Source organism: Cupressus sempervirens, chromosome 10 (genome assembly GCF_028749045.1).
Source record: "Cupressus sempervirens isolate cs-2001-9-10 chromosome 10, ASM2874904v1, whole genome shotgun sequence".
NCBI classification, from domain to species: domain Eukaryota; kingdom Viridiplantae; phylum Streptophyta; class Pinopsida; order Cupressales; family Cupressaceae; genus Cupressus; species Cupressus sempervirens.
The window spans coordinates 211,153,375-211,175,445 of NC_143127.1; the positions used below are offsets into that span (position 1 = coordinate 211,153,375).

The 22,071-nt window shown below is 34.8% G+C and overlaps 1 protein-coding gene across 2 annotated transcripts in view; it reads right to left on the reverse strand.

The window, feature by feature from the left end:
* Positions 1–1,332: 1,332 nt before the first annotated feature.
* LOC149533383 (proteasome subunit beta type-7-B-like) overlaps positions 1,333–22,071 on the reverse strand; it is a 75,308-nt gene continuing 54,569 nt past the window's right edge. For both annotated transcript variants that reach the window (XM_089803432.1, XM_089803433.1), the window contains exons 7-9: positions 4,153–4,251; positions 3,942–4,032; positions 1,333–1,804 (exon numbers count right to left, since the gene is read on the reverse strand). In XM_089803432.1, coding sequence (XP_089659558.1) covers positions 1,731–1,804; positions 3,942–4,032; positions 4,153–4,251 — 264 coding nt within the window. In that variant the 3' untranslated portion in view covers positions 1,333–1,730. The remainder of the gene's footprint in view (positions 1,805–3,941; positions 4,033–4,152; positions 4,252–22,071) is intronic.

Sequence of the window (22,071 nt, forward strand, 5' to 3'; positions counted from 1 at the left end):
TATCAGAGCCGTACTTCATCAGTCGTATCAAAGCCATACTACATTAGCAATGAAGAAATACAATGCTCATGAAATATGGCTAAGACTTTGACATTTACATGGATTACAAAATGATAATGCTGGTATAATGCACACTTACAGCTGAAAACTTATAACACCCTAAAAAACAATACTAACAAAAGAACCTGGTTGTAGATGGCTTTAATAATTTCCTTTAATGTTGCCCCTTCTGCTTTTCTTTTTTCGGTCTGCTTTTTCGGTTCTACTTTTTCGTACCCGCTTTTTCAGCCTGCTTTTTCGGTTCCGCTTTTTCGGATTGCTACTATGTTGAATCTCAAAACCATATCTTTCAATGGTGTCAAAATTTTCGGCTTGAAGAGATTTCGTCCTCCAAACTATTGAGACATAATCTCCAAAAAATTTCCTAATTTCTTTGATATTTCCAAGCCTGCCTAAAAGAAGCTTTTCCATTTCTTTTATAGTGTTCTCACAAGGGCTCAATCCTTCGTTTTCTCAATGTGGGATAAAACATCACTCCCTTTTATGTAACTTATGTCTCCAATGTGTTATAAAATAAAGGGGACTCTTTTAATTTAAATATTTCTCACAAACTATAGTCTATGCATTAATAAAGTTAAATATTTAAATTTAACTTTATAAAATAGCTTTATCAATGCATAACAAATCTTATCAATGATAAACAAGTGTTCTTGCCGATTTTAAACAATCACCATCGACATACCGCTGCCACTGGATGTCCGACCATATCCAAGATGACTTACTATAAATAGTAAGTATGCCCAAAGTTGCATCAAAACCCCTCAGAAAGACCTGCAACTGAAACTATCTAGGCCAAATGGCCTCTAAGTCCCTTTAATGTCCTGGTTAGCCTACGGGACAGTGGGGAAATAGGCTAACGACAACATCATGCTATGAATGCTAAAAAGGGGACATTACATGTAGTTTGATCCTATTGAGGCTCCTTGAGCAATAGGTCTACTTAAGTTCATAGATGTGCATTGACAATACCAAAATGTTAGTTTTCTCGGACCACTGCAAATGTACTAAGCGCTGCCATTATGTTTGGTATATGTCCTATTCATTATATATGTGTAAGAAAAAGATTTCTCCATACCCAAAATGAGAAAAAACATACATTAGCCATAGTAAGTTCAACAAAACGTTTACTTCATAAAGCTGTACTGATTATCCACAATATTCAAACAAGTATTTCTTAAAATTTTAACTCGAAAACAGTTATCTCTTCCGACCATATTGTATAGTCTAACAAATTACCTTGTGGATTTCTTGGTATATGCCCGTTCCGAAGAATACTTAAAACTTCCATCTTTCCATTAAAAGACATATATGCTTTTTAAGGGATGATAACATAATCAAACTGAATTCTTGTTAATCTAATTAGCCTAATGATTTGCCTACTTTACAAATCCATATCCCTGCAAAGCAAAGGCATGGTTCTTTAATCTATGTTGTTGGCATGTAACGGAATATGCATTTGCTTGAAACAGTGTGAGATACAGAAGAACATCATTTACCACAAAATCCTCATATAACAAAATTCATTTGAAGAAATAATTGTCAAATGAAAAATGAATTCTGCATAACAGTTCAATTGGCTTGAAAGGTAAACTGAAATGATAATAAATATATTTTTCAATGAGTTTTTTGAGAAGGCATTAAGAATTTATTTTGTGGTTTATCACCATGAATTACTCTTCCATTGCATCCCCTTCAATCACTTGCACTTGCTTTCTCAAAGGGATTATTTTGGTCGACAGAACCTCTGCATTACAGTTAGGATATTAGTTCAACAGATAAAAGTCTCAAAAAAAAGGAAATTTTTACAAACATAATAATTGTTAAAACAATTCAAAGGCAACCAAAATTCAGAAAAAAAATCTTCATGTGGCAGGCCCAGCTTGCCAGTTCTGTTTTTGCATGTTTAAAATGTGTCCTGCAATTTAATTTAATTAATTTATTGGTTCAACAACTAAACTTTCTTGCTAAAGACTCATGCAACGCAATAGTGTCAGCTTTGATACTAAAAGGCTACAGAATAATTGCAAGCATTGTTACTATCAGTGCCTTGTTTCCATCAGGGCTCCTATGCTCAAATGGCTATTTTATACTTGAATCATATAGTCTCAATTTAACATTGGGGAACTACCTTATTTAGTTATATTTACAATGTTTTAGTGTTTCTTGCTCTAATCTTTTACGAACGCTGACAAAATCTATTTGATAAATTCTTCTTTAAGTTTATTCCTGATAAATTAATTAGACATCTGTAAGAAAAGATTGGTGAATGTTTATAAAGCACTTTTATGTAAGTCATTTCTTCAAACCTCAAATAACTTCAAACTAGACAAAAATGTGCATGTGTTATAGCACAAGGACAGCCAGAGACCATGGGTGGTTGTGCATTTACTCCAAACAATTCTCTCCCTTACAGTAATCCAACTCAATACCTTGACTTCCTCATAAAAAAATCTTATATACTTCCATAATAGTACAATGTGTAACCGAACAATTTTAAACTTAAAGAGAAAGCATTTAGATCAATACTCTCTACTTAAGTTGCTGTGATGGTGTGCGACATTAACTTTGTGACCCAAATTATTGAAAAGTTTGACACCGCTGAATAGATTTGAAAATGAGGCATTAGGTCCCTAAAGAAACTTAAAGGTGTGACATCAAAGGTACCAGAAATTACAACAGCACAATATATGATAATAATTAGATTCAAGAGTTGTATCTTCAGTACAATTTGAGCAAACTTAAACATCATCTAATTCCTGGTATCCACAATTAAAAACAGTGTAACTCACACATCTTGAAAGCATACAAACTACTGCACTCTTAATTAATGTAGGAGAATGTCAAATATTTGTTATTACCAAAAACATGTATTTTATTGTTTCCAGAAATCTAAAACACAACAAAATTCATATTTCAAGGAGAAGCCGCAGACATTGTAAAGCCACCTGCCAATATGGTGTGTATGGAAACTTATGGAATTCTAGCTATTGTGATAATAAAGTTGGAGATTTATGATCATATGACTAAAAATTGTTTATTATCTTCAAAAAAATTGTCATGAATTTATTACGCTTAATTTCTAAGATTTTTATAAATATGTGTTTTTTTATTTTTCACTTTGAAAAATTTGCTAAAATTTCAGAAAGTTCTACCAAGATTTACCAACATATTGCCAAGTCAAGTCAAGTATGAGTTTGCCAAGTTTGGCTGAGTTGGTTCTCTTTGAACTATGATATTAATATTAGGGATTTTCAATGCACTGTTCAATGTTGGTTCAACTGACACAGTGTTTGGCAGTTGTTTAAATTTATATCAATCAGTAGAGCCTTAGATAAACTGCATTTTCTTATGTATATTCTTGTATAACTAATTTTTTAACTACCTTGTATTTTCACGGCTGTTCTCAAACTCACGCTCATGGTTTCCTCTCCCCCAAACCCATACCCATGTCCACCATTTCAAAACTCCATTGATCATTCCCTTTTAAGTATAAATAAGCCAAATCAAAAGAATACCAAACCACTTCTTGAATGATGTGGTAGGCCATGATTACTCACGATTGATTGTAGTTATTTAGTGTTATACCACGATGCTAATATCTAAAATGTCGATATTCTAAAAGTTTCATTTAAAATTCTCATTCTTATTAGTTTGCATCATTTCTATAAATTAATTAATTTTTGCACTCAAAAAGTTGAAACAAACTTATTTATAATTCTAAGTATGTCAAACCTTCAAGGAACCAATAGGCAAAGTTAATTGGTTAAGACTATGTAAAAGATCTACATGAGTATTTTAAAAACTACAATTGGGAACCAACTGATTGAACACTTTGAACATGGACAACATATGTATTACGAACAACAGCAAAAGTTACTAACCAGTATGTCCTTTTGCAAATGAGTAACCTCTTGAGCTAACATATGTTCGTGGATTTGGCAGTTGATGATTGCGCAGATATTCTGTTTGACCCTGTTATTGTTGCCACCAAAATTTAATAACAGCGAAATTCTGATAAATAAGTTTTTCCAAACTTAGAATAAATTTCACTTTCAAGAAACCTCTTTTCTAGCCAGGCTTTCACATCCCAACCTTTGTGATTACACATACGTCCACATTACTGCCACTTCCTAGATCGTTGAAGATTCCAGATCGTATAGCATCACAAACCAATGATATTCCATCTTCTCTCTGCATGACAGATTAACAGAAATGGATAATGATACTTTAAATCAATATACTTGTATGTTTGAAATGAAAACATCATCAACATCCATTTGGAATAATGTAACTAACAAATAACCAAATTCCATGTTTAGTGACTCCTATCCTGAAGAATAGAAACCATAAACCAATCAATATGAAAATCCTGTTTGGGAGAATAATAAGAATGCAATAATTTGCCAACCAATACCTTTGATCAGAATTTGGTATTCTGAATTACAATCAAGTATCACACAAATTTTCCCAGGAGTTATATTTGGCAACATTATAATGTTTTGTGCCCATGAGAAACAACATATCCCACAATTGAGGTCCACAAAAAAGCTACATTGATTGTCAAAAAAAAAATCTGGATTTAAATTTTAAAAAATCCCAATATTCTCAACTGAAAGGAAGACCATCAGAGATCCCACTCACATCCTCTCTTTAGACTCCAAAAGGGTTCAACACATTGAACTATGATGAATGCACACAAGAGAGACATGCATAGTTGCAAAACAAAGTCATTTCACAGCATGAATAATTGGTGCTTGATCATTGATCAGTGCCAAATGTCAAAGATAAACATTAAATACTCGCTCATTAGTCTAGCTTTAGGATTGTAAAGAAAATCATACATTGAATTACTATATTGCAAAACATAGACCAGTTCATCAAATAATAAAGTTTGAATCATAATGATAGATGGCAAGTGTTTAGTAGTTTATCAATGATCATAGTATCAAATGGCCCCCTTCAAGGATGAAATGGATCATTAAAAAATGAGGGATCAATGGCTTCATCCCTGGCTGCAACTATATCTAGATCCTCGTCATTGGAATCCAAATTGGTTCCACAAGTCCCAGATGCTGTTATATCATCACCATCCTCCTCAACATGAGAGATTAGATGAGTAAAATGTTTTTTATTAGGTTCCTTTTAGAGTTGCATTAAAAATAAATTAATAAAAAACACTCTTTAAAGTTGTTTTATTTCACATTTTGGACCCTACTGCCCCAGGTCCTCCCGGGTTCGCTCCAGCAAGGACCCGGGCGAACCCACAGTCCAAAATAAGGTCCCTGCCTGGGCTCGCAGCGAACCCAAACACGAATCTGGGAAGCAGGGGACGAATCCAGCTTCTTAGCCATAAATGCAATGGAAATAATATTGTCATCTGTTCTGCAAATTGAGCTTCGCAGTTAAGAATGAAATCAAATTCAATGCAAAATAGCATTCTGTTGTCTTGATACTGAGATTGATAAGCTTAAAATAGGAGGACTTTTCTAGTCTACTCTAAAGTTTGAGAAAACATGTTTTTGGAAAATCCAGCAAAATTTTATAAAAATCTGTGCGTTAGTTCTTTTGAGCTTGAACTGTAAAGGATCTAACCAACTCTTAAAATTCAACATAATTGCTAATCACCCCTCAACACTGCGGAAATTAATAAAGGAATGATGTTGAATAAGACTGCAATTACTCCTATGATCCTATCCTTCTATTAGTTATTAAAAAAGGTATTTTAAGGAAGCGGTTAGAACACGGACAAAAAATGTCAATGTATTTTAAAAGGCTGTATTTCATTCAAAAATCAGTACTTTATACATTTCTTCTTCTAAAAATAAGCCCTCCAGCAATCAGCACCTAATAAGAAGAATCTGCCAAACTTGGCTCTAAAACCAGGTTCTAGAGAAGCAACAAAGAAAAGGAAGATGACCATGATAAAAAAGTGATTTACACGAAAAAAGGTGAAAGATAACAGACTGTATTGTTGACCTCTTGTTTTTCAGACCAAGAAAGAATGTTTTGCACAAGAATCCTACGATAAATGGTGGAACTTGAAGATCTATTATTCTATTATTATCAAATTTATTATTTACTTTCAGCTTTTTTATATTTAGTTAATAAGCACAATAATCCTTCAAACCATAGTGTGGTTATGAGCATTGTGCTGGTAAAAAGAAATCTGCTTTGGATCTGACCCACTAAGAATCACTAGGTGCTACGGTTCTTCTATGTATAAATTGTCATGTCCCCTCAGTGCTAGGAAGAATTGCAGATCTTAATCCTTATTAATAGGCATGGACTCATATTCCCTTAGATGTCAATCCAGCATAAACACCGAAGGAAATATTTCAAAATCAAATTATCTAAAAACTGTATTATTAATAAGACATCACAATTTTGAATTTGGTATTTACAGATCTTAATGAGCAGCAATGAATGCATCTGATTAAGACGGCAGTGCTTATAACAAATGGCTGAAGATAATGACTATTTCAATCAGTGTGGCTCCTTAATGACAGCAGTTACCACCTTAATAGTGGAGACTCCCTCAATTAACAGTGATTATACTAACAAGCAGTTATTAGAACATATAACAATCACTGAAGCAGTTATATTAACAGCCATTCACATAATAAACAAACAGCAGTTAATAAGGTGGTTGAAGAGGTGCAATCTCTTATTCCGTAGGTGTGCCTTCATGAAAGAACACTTCTCATCCAATGGGTTACAAACTTCCAGCCCAGTCGAAGAGATATCATTTAATAAAGAGCATCAAACCTACAGCAGGGACAACCAAATATATAGCCAAGGCAATCATGAATACAGCAGAATGACCCATTTATTATCTCGTTATTCTTATCATCTGAAAGAATAGATATACATATGCATTTATTATTATATATAGACGAGAATATATATATATATATATATATATATATATATATATATATCTGATTATCAAGGGGGGATAGTGAAAGATTCGTCACTATGTATACAACCACAAGAAGACAGTTAAAAACCATATAGGCAGAGGATAAGGTCCTGCTGTTGGGTCTACAGTTGAGGGTCATATTAAGGGGCACCTTATTGCAGTCTCCCCTACCAATCCCACAATCAGCAAGAATGATGGAGGGAACTTCACTAGGCATCGCCTCGTAAAGATGGTCAAGGACCATGTGGCCAAAAAGCAAAAGGTCTTGTTGTTGGGCCTAAGAGTAAAGGATTCTCGGAGCACCGCACCATGTCTTCTATCATAATCCTTGTTATGGTTTTACTCCTGCATAATCTTTGATTTTTGTGTAGATCGATATATATATTTTATACCCTAGATAAGATAAGATAATATTAATGTCCACGAAAAACCAACAAGGTTTATGGGTCTGAGCATACAAACAGAAGAGCTGGTTAAAGCAAAAGCACCAAACGGTGGCAAAACAAAAACGAAAGCAATACACAAAACAAGAAAGAAAACAAGGTAAGGACTAATGGTCCTTCCTTGTCACAAAGAAATCAGTAATAGAGGGGTAAACCCGTGAGCTATCCATAGTCTTAGAATGCCGTGTAGAGCCGCTGTATGACTGTCACTGCTTGGAGAGACTGGTGCAATGTCTACCCGATCTGGAATGAGAAGTACTAGAAGACCTTTTCAAACCCCGTGGGGGAGACAGGGGAGAGAAAAAGGCAGTAATGAGCTGGTCCGAAGTACACCCGAGGTATAAAAGACTACAAGGTAATCTCTCAAAGATGGGTGGCCTCTTGAAGATAAAGTGCAAGACACCGCTGATCAATATAACTGAAGAACATCAAAAGAGAACACTCTTTGAAAAGGCAGTAAAATCTCCCTCTGATCTCATAGTAAAGAGGACATCAAAATATGAAGTGGATCTGAGTCTCAACCTCTGCCAAAGTACACAACTGACAAACCCTATCAGCCCGATCCATATGGTGATCAGTCCGACCCCAGAGGCGGTGAGAACCAACTCTGAATGAGCCTAAAGAATAGGAAGTATATCATGAGTTATATCTACATTATTATCTAATCTGGTCGCAAGTTGATATCTCATCATATTCATGGGTGAGGATTATATGTCCAACCATATTTTCCTATTTGTTTCATTTTGGATTTGTGAATTTAGGGCAATGTATAAGGTGAACCAAGAAAGGAACATTACATAATTTTCATTATTGATACCCTCTTGCTACTGTAAACAGTAGCAATATTGTGAACCATTTCACTACTTGAATTATTTGTGAATGTGGCTGCATTCTCTAGCAAAATGATACATTATAAAATAGCTATGTTTTCAACAGCATGGATGCAAGTGTAGAAGTATCTTCAATCCAGGATGCAAAGATCCTCCACTACAATACATTCCAGCATATAAATACATGTATGGGTGTGTATTTAAGCTATGTTAATGGGTCATGTTTTGTGTGTACTGGGTTATGTTTTGTGTGTCATCACTGTACCAAATACAATGGATATGGGTACAGGCACAGATCTTGCCTAGGTTCACTCATGGCACAGCCCTTCTGTCTCAGGTACTCGTAGTATGTCTAGGACCTATGTAACACAAATCATAGTATACGAAATTGCCTCCCAAGAGAAACTAATTGTCCCAGTTGGCCAAGTATTTGGTGAGTCAGTCTCCAAACTCAATGAGCACTTGCTGAAACTCGGCGAGTGTGCCGAAATGTTTTATTCCAAATGCAGAACAAGGTAACCATACACAGAAAAAACATGGCAAAAAATGCAGCATAACGCAGTGAAACCACACGAATCTCTCACATTTGGGTATTCTAGTGAAAATGTAAAGTTTTTCATCTTAAAAAATATGAAAAATGTCGTATGCCACGAAGGTGTGTGATTTCAAAGACTTTTATTTGGATCTTTCGTGGCTGGGGCTGTCCCAAAACCCTGTGAGGTGCACTGCCTTTGGACCACAAGGGACACCACCGCTTAATACTGATAGGTGCATTGCGCCCAGACCCCCACTAGACTCGTTTGATACACTTATATAGCAGTTTTTTAATAATAATTATGTTTTTTCCAAGTTGAAATTTTTTGGTCTTCCAAGCCTAAGTCGAGTCTGAGCTTGCAACATATCCCTGGAACAGCAAGGTCATGCCCTAGGCAAACCTAGGCTGGACTTACTGCTTTTTTGAAATGATGCCTTGTTTCTTTCACTGTGCTATTTAAATGTGCACAAAGTAACTAGAGACAACATGGTCGTTTACTCAGTAACCCCACAAGCATTAAAAAAATATTATACTTCCGTTGAAATGCCATTTACCTCCACCACTCTTTTTTGTGTTCATGAACATTTCATTGGATAAAATCATAAAAAACCAGACACATCTTTGAAGAAAACTAAGAGTTAGCTATTTTGAGTTCTTTAACTACCCAGGAAATATCTTTGTTGCCCTCATACTGTTATATCTTGACCCCACATTCCTTATAAGTTCGTCACTCTACAATGACCATGTATAAGAATTATCATATTTGGTCAATGTTTGACTTGAATCTTATTTTATAAATTGTAATGAATACATTGAGTCAATTCATCATTGAGTTGACAGTTGACACCTATCACTGGACCACTGCAAAGCATGTGCTTCGATACTTGATGGAACACTTCATTATGAGTTGAGATTTGTAGGAGATAGAGAGTCAATGTCACATTTTTTAATCAGACTGGAAAAGTGATTCTAGTGGCACACAAGCACCTCATTTTTTTTGCTTCAGCTTTGGGCTAGATATGATATCCTGATTCAGCAGGAAGCAAGCAGCAATAGCATTGTGTTCGGTAGAGGCAAGGTACTTGACAGCCTTTCCTGCTAGTTGCAAGCCAACAGTTGTGCACTAACAAAGAAAGTAGCATCAAGCTCTAGAAGAGTCCAGTGTTTTATAATTGCTCTAAGAATATAAACATATAGTATCATTTCCTCAACCACAAAGTTCAGAAGGGAGCAGCTGTACTCAAGCATGTTCCCTTGGACTCACAAGAATGAATATTTTATGACGGCCTTGTCTAAGGGGATGTTTGAGATGTTGTGAGGCTTGGATTGGTGGAAAACAATTTCCATGAAAATAAGCAGTGTGCTCATTTTAATCTTAAGTTGATCAACTGGTGTTCTCATAGTGATGTCACAAGTGAAAACAGTGTTAGCGGAAGAGACGGACCTACACAAAACATAGGAATTAGCATTAAGAGGATGTAGTTAAATAGGAGAACAAAGCTCAGTTATGTGGGGAGTCTTCTTTGAGATTAGCACAAAAAAATTAGAGACTTGAGTGATTTTTTGCATGTAAATTAGTCTCAACTACTTTGATTAGGTGTTGCAAATTGTTAGACTAGGTTGGTTAATAGTCGGACTACTTGATTGTTCAGTCAAACAATGTTGGAGCTTTGGTTAGACACCTCTTTTGTCGATAAAATCATAGTACACGTGTCTAGTTAATGAGTGCATACTCTAAATTTAATCATGATGCATACAGGGTCTCTTTTATGAAATTTTATTCCAATGAGGTGTATTTCTTTTCAGTTTTAACTTTTAATAGAAGATGGACATAATATTGAGCAATCAGAACTGCGAACAGTAAGTGTTAATATTTTCAGCAGCATGCAATTGTAGATTAGCATACTCAAAAGACATTGCAACTCTGAGGGTAATCAGAGAGTTTGCAAACTATGTTTATAAGCAATAGGTTCCACAACAAACTAAACTTAATCCCTATAGAAACTATGGGGGTGTTGCTAATAAATTTCAGACTGATGTAACTGGCTCATCAATGAGTGCTTCAACGGGATCTGGGCTTTGATCTAGCTCAGATGCTTCCTCTGGCTAGTGCATTTGTTATGACAAAATTTTACAATCATTTTAGGATCTCACCTAATTCCGTGATCATTTATTTGAAGTCCACAATAAGCTATGGGTGTGACAAATAGAACATTTGTGCAGGATTGGATGCATGTGTTCTGCTGAATTATGCCTGGAACATGTTCCAAGTGCTGGTAATATAGGTTCAAGGTGTTAAAGAAAATAGAATGTCATCTTTTTCTGCTGAATTATGCCTGCAACATGTTCCAAGTGCTGGGGATGTAGGTTCAAGGTGTTAAAGAAAATAGAATGTAGTCTTTTTCTGCTGAATTATGCCTGGAACATGTTCCAAGTGCTGGGGATGTAGGTTCTAAGTGTTAAGGAAAAATAGAATGTCACCTGAATGGATGATGACAAACTCTTCATAACAACTAACACAACATTAATTAGTCATATAGAGGTGGCTAGTGCATTTGCGAGGCCAATGGACACCACTAACCACTTAAAAAACCCATCTTGGTATCCATTTATAACTGTACAATCAATTGCCTATCTTGGTATCCATCTTAAGAAACTTATTATAAGAGCTGTGTCAAGAGGACTTGTTCCGAATTCCATCAGCCGTTATCTTTACCTTGACCTTGATCTGATACCATATTGAACTTCTAAGTGCATAGAATAATATTGCAATTTTATTTCGTTGCTCATTACACGAATTACATCCATGTGAAAAGGATTCTTATTTCCTATTTTATGGGTAGCTCCTCAAACAACTTCCAACAAATATTGAGTTGTGTTTACCGACTCAATATGTACCACTATTCTAATAACTGATTTAACAAACTATAACAAATAATAATTATATGCATCCTATTATGCAATATTCCTAACAAAATGAAACTATAAATGTATGCCTAAAGTGAGTGGGAATTTGTAAGGCTAGATGAATACCCTCATGTTAGATCCATGACCAATCCTCAGCAATAAAAACGTACAAGTCAGTCTAGCAGTCCTAAAACTATTATCTTTCCTCCTTTCACCTTGTCGGAAGCTATTATTGCCGACTTGCTACATGGCATAATCTGAACACCAACTCTTGAGCAGTTTGACCAAGAGCTCTTGATTGCATAGTGGACACATAATAGGCCCTCACATTTCTGGTCACGAGTCTTCTGGAGAAGATTGCAAGGTGCTCAAAATCCTTTATCATGCCTTTCAGGGTACCCAAAATAAGTGCATAAATTGTCTTTGTGGCACAAAAATTTAGCCAAGCATTTTCAGTTCTCTTTGGTACATAGACAAGTATTTCTTGGCCCCCTACTTTGCAGGGATCGTTACAATTTATACTTTAGTATTTCTTGTTCCCTGATTTTGCAGGGTGTTTATAAATTGTTACAATTCATATCTTTGGATTAAGATTTAGGATTTTAAAGTTTTCCAAAAAGCTTTCTTTAATTTTAAAATAATTATATTTATAAAAAATCTAAATACATGATATTGTTAAATAATAAAGTACACTGATAACTATTTTACTATCAAAAAACATTATCATTCAAAAGCAGCTAAGGAGCTACACCCATTTAGATTAATATTTCTGATTTCAAAAAATTACATAATGTAATTGGCTTTCAGCCATATTTACAAAATCATTGTATGCCCTCCAACTTACCTATCTCCTAGATTATAATATCTGACTACATGGATATTTTAGTTTTCACTGTCCATTATACCCTACTCCACCTACGGATGCCACTACTTCTACGAGTGTGACCATTGGGCCTCACATTCGTAAGCAAAGATCAACACTTGATTCCATGTTTGTTCCACACACGACTCCAGGTGTGCAACCATTGCTTGAGAGCATTGGTTGGAACAAGGAGAAGATGCAAAATTGGCACTTGGAGACTTCTTCATCTACAACAACATTTCATTCAATGCAGCAAGGTGCTTATTTATTTTAATTTTAATTTATGTCTTTTCTTGCTTTCAAGTGTCAACTTTCAAGAGACAATAATATGCTTATTTTGCTTATTTTAATTTGTATTTTGTTTTCAAATTTAACTGTAAATACAAATTTGTTTAACTTAAAAATTTTATTTAATTTGTTTCAGGTCCCCTTATTGGCAAATTGCAATCGATGTTGTTACTGTTTGTGGTCCGAGGTTCAAAGCCCCTAGTGGTGACGAGCTAGGAGGCCCTATTTTGACCCAAAGGGTGGTTGATGTAGAAGGTGCAATCAAGGAGCAACGTGAGGTGTGGAAGACAAAGGGTTGCACCATCATGACTAATGGTTGGACCCATAGAAGGAGTAGAACACTCCTCAACTTTCTTGTCTCCTCATCAGGTAATTGTACTTAGACATAAAAAATTTAGAAGTAGAACTTGTACTTAAGTGATTAAGTTTATAAATTATGATTCATCATTGATCATTATACTAATTTGTTTCTTTTTTTTTCAAGTGTCACGGTTTTTTTGAAATCAATTGATGCCTCAAGAAAAACAAAGAATATTGAATATCTTTGTGAGGTAATGGATGAAGTGATAAAGGACGTGGGTGAGGAGAATGTGGTGCAAATAGTTACAGATAATGCAACAAATTATCTTGCTGCAGGAAAGCTTCTTATGGAGAGACACTCTCACATATTTTGAACCCCTTGTGTTGCTCACTGCATTGACCTCATGTTAGAGGATCTTGGTAAACTCCCTTCGATAAAAACAATTATAGAGCAAGGAAGGAGTGTATGCAAATACATATATAATCATACATGGGTCCTCAACCTCATGAGAAAATACACTGACCAAAAGGAGTTGTCTCATCCAAGGGTACTAGATTTGCAACCAATTTTCTCACATTGAAATCTTTGCTTAATTCAAAGGGAGGTTTGAAACACATGTTCGTTAGTGAGGAGTGGATTGCATCATCATATGCAAAGACCATTGTAGGGATTGATGCAGCTGATCGTGTTTTTGATGAGGCTTCCTTTTGGATACCGATCACTGATATTGTGACAGTAATTTTCCTTTTTGTCCTCATTTCAAGTTTTTTTGTTTATGAAATTATGTTATAAATTATTGTTCATGTTTTAAAGAAAAAAACTGAAGCTGATTGTTTCTCTTCCAACTTTCATAATGATTGCAGTTTGTAAAGCTGCTTGTTATTCTCCTACGAACTGCTAATGGAGAGAAGCCCTCAATGGGCTACATTTATGAGGGCATGGATAGGGTGAAGGAGGCCATTTGCTCTTTTTTTGCCAGGAATCAAGATAGATATGGGCCTATATGGGATGTCATTGATAGACATTGCACAATCTACTTCACAGGCCTATACATGCAGCAGCTCACTTCCTTAATCCAACATACCAATTCAGCCCACATTTCAAGGCTGATGATGAGGTGTGTGTTGGGTGGATATTTTGCAAATGACAATTTTGGGTAAAAATCCAATCGCAAAATAGGATAACCAGCCACAGCGTGTGAGAACAACAAGTAAGCAAGAAGTCAAGAGATTTTATAAGCAGAGTGTTACCAATATCCTTTCTTCTTAACTTTCAAGAAAGAATCCACTTACTTGTGGAGCGAGTAATGGGCAGGATGAATCTCTAATTACACTTCTATCAAGAGCTGGAAATAGTGATACCAATAAACCTTCACTAACTCAAAGGCTAGTTAAAAATGTACCAGTTTGGCTCCAAGTCCGGTCATACTTTTACATGGAACAAGCTTTACAATTAGGGCACAAAGACTCCTAAAAGTAAGAATACTTGACTATTTTGCGAATTAAGAAAGAAGTATAAGCTACAAACAAAGCTTCTAGCTATATATTTCCACAACTGCTCCTAGTCAAAGCTTCGATTCCGATTGCTTCTTAAATCATTATGCTCTTTTATTGAACACACAATAATAACATGAATAAAAAAATAGGCACAAATTACAATCAAAGCTTTCTAATTTGCTCTATCACAATTGCTTCCAGTCAAAGCGTCGAATCCAATTCCTTCTTTTATTCACTTTTCTCCCAAATTCGTACTACATAATCAAAGTTATGCTTGCACAAATGTGGGAGAACTTTCTTGCATACAACAAAAGATGATTTTTACAATGAGGGGGCACTCCTTTATATAGGCATGAGAGTTGAGAAAAAGGTGGAGGAAAAAGTAGGAGCAACTCAACCAACTTTGACCTAGTCTAACTAAAAGAAAAAATATATGGTTACATGCAACTGCACGTGCAACTCGCATTACATCTTTTACATACACATGTAACTCGCATTACATACAATTACACATCTTCATGTAATACAACCTCTCCAACTACAAATATGAAAGAAGAAGAAAGAAGACGGAAGAGAAGGAAACAATTCTATGAATTGTTTTAAAGGGCCTTGTACTTGATGATGCAATCTTAGATGATAACAAGATTAGGGGTTCCTGTACTTTGTACCACTGCATTCCCCTTGATAACCACGGTGTTACGTCTTTTAATAGCTTGACTTTGATGAATTGTCTATTGTCATGTGGAAACTTGATGTGATCCAGCTTTTCTCGCTCAAGTTGTCGTGATTTCTCCTTTGTAGATTGGTACATTCTGGATTCTCTAACACTTTGAAAACTTTCTTGATGATGTTCGGATGTAAACTCGTAATAACTTTCCATCAGCACCTTTAGCCCTTTTTTTTTTTTGAAGTAGAGTGCTTGGCGCATGGAAATGCTTTGAAACATGAAAGTGGAATGCATGGGAATGCATGTAAATGAAGATTTTTGACTTTTACAAAGTGAGCATTTTCAAGGCTTTATTGCACAAAAAATGGATTACATGTAAATGCAAAATGTAATGAGGAATGAAAAGTGAGATGGCATGCGAATGTGGATAGAGGATGAGCTTACATGTAGGTACGGATGATGGATGAGATGAAAAGCATAATGACATGGAAAGTGGAATGTTGAATGTGATGATGCTTTCGCATGAAATGGAAAGTGGAGTGAAGTGAAACGTGCTCAAGTTCTTGGGAAAGAACATGCAATTTCTTCCAAAATGGAGAAAACCAACAAGCAAGCACAAAGCACAAAAACAAACACAAAACAACCTTTAGCAAAAGACTCAAACATGTCAAGAAGAAAGCCACTTCAACATGCAAATTCGAATTTGGAATTTGGGAAAATTCCAATAGTGTGAAAATGAGAGTTTTCATCATTTTTAAAGGCAAAATGCATTTTTCATGGCATATATGTGGACAAATGGCAATCATAAAGCAATAATATGCATGGAAATAGCAAGATAAGCATGAATTGATGAGCAAGCTTGAAAATGTCCACTTACATGAAGATTAAGTGCCAAAAATAAAGGAGAGCCAAAATAGCAAGTTCTATTAGCTTGAAGACCAAATCTCCTTCAAATTCGGATTTTTAAACAACTTTTTGACTTTTTCCGCACTTGCATGTAATGGATATTCAATGGTCGAATTTGACATGAGAAGGCCAAAAAGGTGGTCTCCAAAGACAAGAGCAAGCATTAAAACTCAAAAACGACCCCTCTTGATCCAAATGTATGGACAAAAATGCCATTTTTTTGAGTTTTTTGAACAAAAACATGACTTTTTTATGCAAAAATCTGGGCCGTTTTTGCAAAAACGTGACCAAAAAATGCATGTTTTTGAGTCATTTTTGACTTCTAAATGCAAAAACGACTTCCTCAAATGAATATACATGGATTCAAACGCAAAAAAGTGACTCCAAAATGCAAAAAAGTGGATAAAAACCCCAATTTTCTGGGTGTTTTTAGCAAAAACGTGATTCGTAAAAGGCATGAAATGAATTCATTTTTGGCTTCTACATGCAAAAATGTGAGCCAAGATTTATTGCAATTGGAGATGCCAAAACTCCTCTTTTCCTTGCAAAAACGTGATTTAAATCACTCAAAATGGATTTATTTGAAGATTTTTCCAAAAACCTTGGAAGGAGTTTGAAAATTTATTTTTTAGCACAGTAAGTCCATTTTCAATGTTGGAAAATCCATGGCTAAGCAAAAAAAACCCTATTGGAGAAAATCTCATGAAAATCCATTGAGAAAAACTCAAGTTATGAGCAAAAATGAAGGTATTTGGAGTTTTTCTTCAAAAACATGCCCTAGGATTGATCTTCAAAAACAATTTTCAGCATGTTAAATCCACTCTTGATGCAAAGAAATTCATTGCCAAGGAAAAACGTTTTGAATGGAGAAGATTTCATCCAATTCCACTAAGAAAATCTCAAGTTATGGGCAAAATCGGGTTCTTGGGGGCCAAATGCATGCTTTCCTTTCAAAATCGGATTTTTTGGGATGCATAGCATATTTTAAAATGTGCTTTCCTTCCAAATTGGACCTTTTTAGGTGCAATGCATGTTTTAAAATATGCATCAAGTGAAAATAGGACCTTTTGGGGTGCAATGCATATTTTAAAATGCACTTCCAAGTGAAAATCAGACCTTTGGAGGGGAATGCATATTTTAAAATGCATCTCACTATTTAGATGCTTAAGCATTAAAACTCCCCTTTTCATGTCATGACATCAAAAAGGTCCATTTATGGTGATCTTTTGATGTAATGACATAAAAAATGTCCACCAAAGTAAACTTTATATGCAATAGCATATAAAAAGTCCACTTGATAATTTTTACATGTAATTGCATATAAAATGTCCACTTATGAAGCCTTTAAGTCATTTAATTCACTTAAAATTATAAAAATGTTACAAAATGAGTCAAAAACAATATTTATTTATCATATTATGAAATATAATACATAAATATCCTTTTAAAGTAACATTTAAATAAGTATTTGATTTTTAAAACCAAAAATTAAAATGAAACTATATAGTTATATAGTTACTTGAAGTGAAAAATTAAAAAGTAACTCAACTTAAAATTATAACATGAAGTGCACTATAGTCACTTTAAGTTATAAATTTAAAATAAAAGTAACTTAAAAACATAACAAAAAGTGAGTATAATGTTATATTTTTCAAAAAGTGAATGTCAAATTGATAATATAACATCATATTTTTAATTCATGTTGTTGCACCTAAAATGTCCACTTTTGAGACACTAAAATGGGCATAACTCTTGACTGACAACTAATATTGACCTCTAGGGTAGATCGAATCGAAGGGAAAAACGAAAGGCATGACATGAACAAAACCAAAAGACTAAAAACCAACAAACGCAAACTCAAAAGCAAAGAACAAACTGTGAAGGCTTCAAAAATCAAGCAAAGGCTCGACAAAAAGCAAACTAGAAAAAACTTGACGAAGGCCTTCAGTAAAACAATTTGATATTTGAATTGAAATGGATCAATCAATTCACATTAAACAATTAAATATAAAAATCAAGCTTAGAGAAACGCGAAACTAGCTTGAAAAAGTTTCATGCTGTTACCAACATTTTGTGGTGACAAAATGCAGGACAACAGTGTGGAGTGGCCTCTATGATGTTGTAGAGAGAATGTCACCTGATTGAACAATTGGAACAATTGTAGTCCGTGAGACTGAGTTGTTTAAGAAAACTCAAGAGGACTTATTTGCATGGAAGTTGTGCAAGAAAAATAGAACAAAATTGATGCCTAGTAAAAATCTTTGATTCTACATCCTAATTTCTAATTCTATTACCATTTTAATTTGATAAAGTCAAAGCAATTGAATTGATTTAAAATTTTCTTGTTTCAGATGCATGGTGGGAGATGTTTGGCACTAAGGTACCAAATTTACAGAGGATTGCAATTCGCATCTTGAGCCAGCCAGCTAGTGCATCAGAATGTGAACGTAATTGGAGTCTATTTAAGCATTTACACTCGAAAAAGTGCAATAGGTTGGTAGTGAAAAAATTGAATGATCTTGTCTTTATTCGCTAGAACCTTCACCTTTGCCATAGAGAAGTCCTGGGCACTGATACAGCTCCAATTGTATTAGAGGATGTTGATCCACATGCAGAGTGGAACACAGAGATTGTTGATCCTGTCTTCAGTGATGAAGACGTGGAGTGGGTTGATCAGGTGGATCGAGAGGCTGAGGCAATAGCGATGGTAGTCCAGGAGGCTAGAGCGTGAGGAGACAGAGTGCAGGACCCTGAGGCTAGGAGTGATAGATCTGAGTCTGATGATGAGGATTATGTGGGTGAGGATGACGATGACGATGACGATGACGATGACGATGAGAATCAGCCTCAGACATAGGGAGAAAGGATGGCTCTACAGTCTTTCATGACTTACCTTAGGCATATTCATAGGACATAGGCTACTATAAGCCTTAGTATTCTATTGTTCTACACTTTAGTTATTTTGATATATGTTTTGAACTTTTCATACCATGGATTTCATAATCCATGAATATTGTAGACATTTGACACTATAGTGACACTATGTTTATTACTTTATATTGTGTTATTCAATTTTTTTCCTTCAGAAATTCGCTTTTATACTTATGTGATCTATGCAAAATTGTGTATGTGTATTAAGTAGCTTCTATTTATCTCAATTATTGTGTATTTGATGTTAATTGACTAAAAGATGCATGAAAAAATCTTAAAATCCTTAAAAATCTTTGAATTTCATGGGTTTTTCTATTTTTTGAGTCCTTAACGAGTCTGGTCGTTGAGTCCAAGTTCGAGTCCGAGTCGGATTTTGACTTTCTGAGTCAGAGGCAAGTCCGAGTCCCGTAACTATGCATGAAACATGTGTCTATTTGTAAACAAAATGAATAGACAAGTCTATCTACTCTAGCTCTAGCTCAAGTATATCTCACTTTTCCTCTCTTTTTGTCATACTCAACAAATAGAAGGCCTTTTAGGGTTATAAGAAAGAGGAATGTGAAAAAAAATCATTTAAAAAGTTGTATTTTTTTACATTTTTAAGTTGCCCAATTGGGCTGCCCCATTTTTCCAGCCAATTCAGGTCAATTCATGCCAAGAAATCGTCGATTCGATTCACCAATTCATAAAAAATACCTAGCTTGAATCAAATCGCGTGAATCTTCGTGATTCTTGTTACTATGCTACATACTATTTCAAGCGCATGTCCCATCTTCATCCCACAATGGGAAATATCAAATCATGTGCAATATTTTTTATATCATTATTGTTAAGGTTATAGCTTCTGTTGGATTGATTTTAACATGAGATACCTTGTTGATGGTAAATCATCTTTAAGATAAATCTTATATATAATATATATTATATATGTAATATGATATATTATATATATTATTATCTAATAATTATAAATTATTCTATAATAATATATTACATATATGGTTATTTATACTATTATATTAATGTGTTAAGTAGTTATGTTTAACCATAGAGACATGTCTCTTTATGAGACATGTCTCCTCTCATATTTATAAGCCTTCATTTGCATTTGGAACACAATCAATACAATGGCATTATTAGTACATTTGCAGCGATCCTAGAAAATCAACAATTATAATGTTTGGGAATAAAAGCCAAATAGTCACTTCCTCAAGGTTTTCATAGTTTGAAGTCATCATGCTCCCAAGCTCCACATCATCCTCTGCTATAGCTCCACATCAAGAAGTGTTGATTGCCATGTTGGCAAATCGTTCCACAATGTGATTACTTTCTCTATATACATGTGTTACTTGATAGTTTTCAAATGTTTCCGCCAACTCCCAAATCAGCCTAACCACTTTTGGAGCTTCCAATTGGGGTATATTGTAGTTGAGCATTAACAATGATCAAGGTATCCCTTTCTAGGTACAAACTTGCACCTTTTTGTTAATGTTATTGTAACTATGGTCGGATTCCTTCAGGCCGACATAAATAACATAAGGTTGCGACAATATGATTCTTGTGATATAATAATGATATTGATAATCTAATAATTGTATTTATTGAGTAAATTAATATTAAATTATAATATATTATATGACAATATAATTATATTATATAATATAATAATATAATATAACTAATAGGGCCACATGGGAAGGGTGGTGATCCTTGGTGGAGAGGCACCATTGATAAGTATAGAGGAAGAGTGAAAACTTCCTCTCTTGGTACCTATTGAATATACACACAAGAAATAATCAACATGGTATCAGAGCTTGATTTCCTTCAGCTTATGGTGTTTCACAAGTAATTGCATTTTTGATGATTTTGTTAGGATCAAGCAACACTGTGGGGGAGGGGGCAATCAATATTGCAACATTTTTACATAAATTAAATCTTTTACCACAAATTCCATATAACCATTGAATGATAAAGCACAAAATTAAATCATATACAACAAGGAACTCATAACACTATGATTTGTTCTCAAGGAAACCCTGGTGGGGATTGAACCAACAAGATAATGCACTAATCTGAAAATGTCCTTGTTAGAGGACCTAATCCTGTTGTGAGTTGTTATATTACATTAAGCACATGTGTCCTTGTTAGGAGGCAAGACCCTATTAGGAGTTGAGAGAACAAAAGGAGAGCTCATTGCTCAAGGGCGAAGGTTAAAGCCAGCTTATAGACTCACGATCGAATATAAGGAAAGTATTACAATGAAAGTAAGAACTACATATAGTATTACAATGCAAGATTAGTCCCAATGAAGCTCACATCGGCTCTGATCCAGCATCAAGGCTCCCACATAGCATAATATCACACATACACATCCCCGTATACTGAAAAATACTTTCCTTTAAACATTTGCAATTCTTTAATCCAACTGGCTTCACCAATCATTGAACCTAACGTGTTCATTCATTTGTCAAAATACAAAATTGAACCATTATATCCAAGAGTTAAGTCCTTGGATGCCGTCCCACTATTGCTAAGCAATTAAATTGACAAGGCAATTCAATTTGCTAAGCTAAAATACCCTGACACTAGATCAGTCCTGAAACACTGTCATCCTGGATCTATTCTGATTCGCATCACCATAACTCACAGTATACTGCATAATAACACAAGCGACCATAATAATAGCTTACATCATCATAAACATCACACTCACAATATTGTAGCCTTATCTGATAAGTCTCATGTTGTCATTGACCAAAACTGCATTTCCTTCTTGGACATGGGCATTTCACAGATATATCAAATCAAAACTGACTGCCAAAAAAATCGATCATACCAATAAGTTATTTTACCATCAATGACAAGATATGGTCACTCACCTACCATTCACTTGCCAACAAATTTTTTATGTGATTTGATAAGGGGA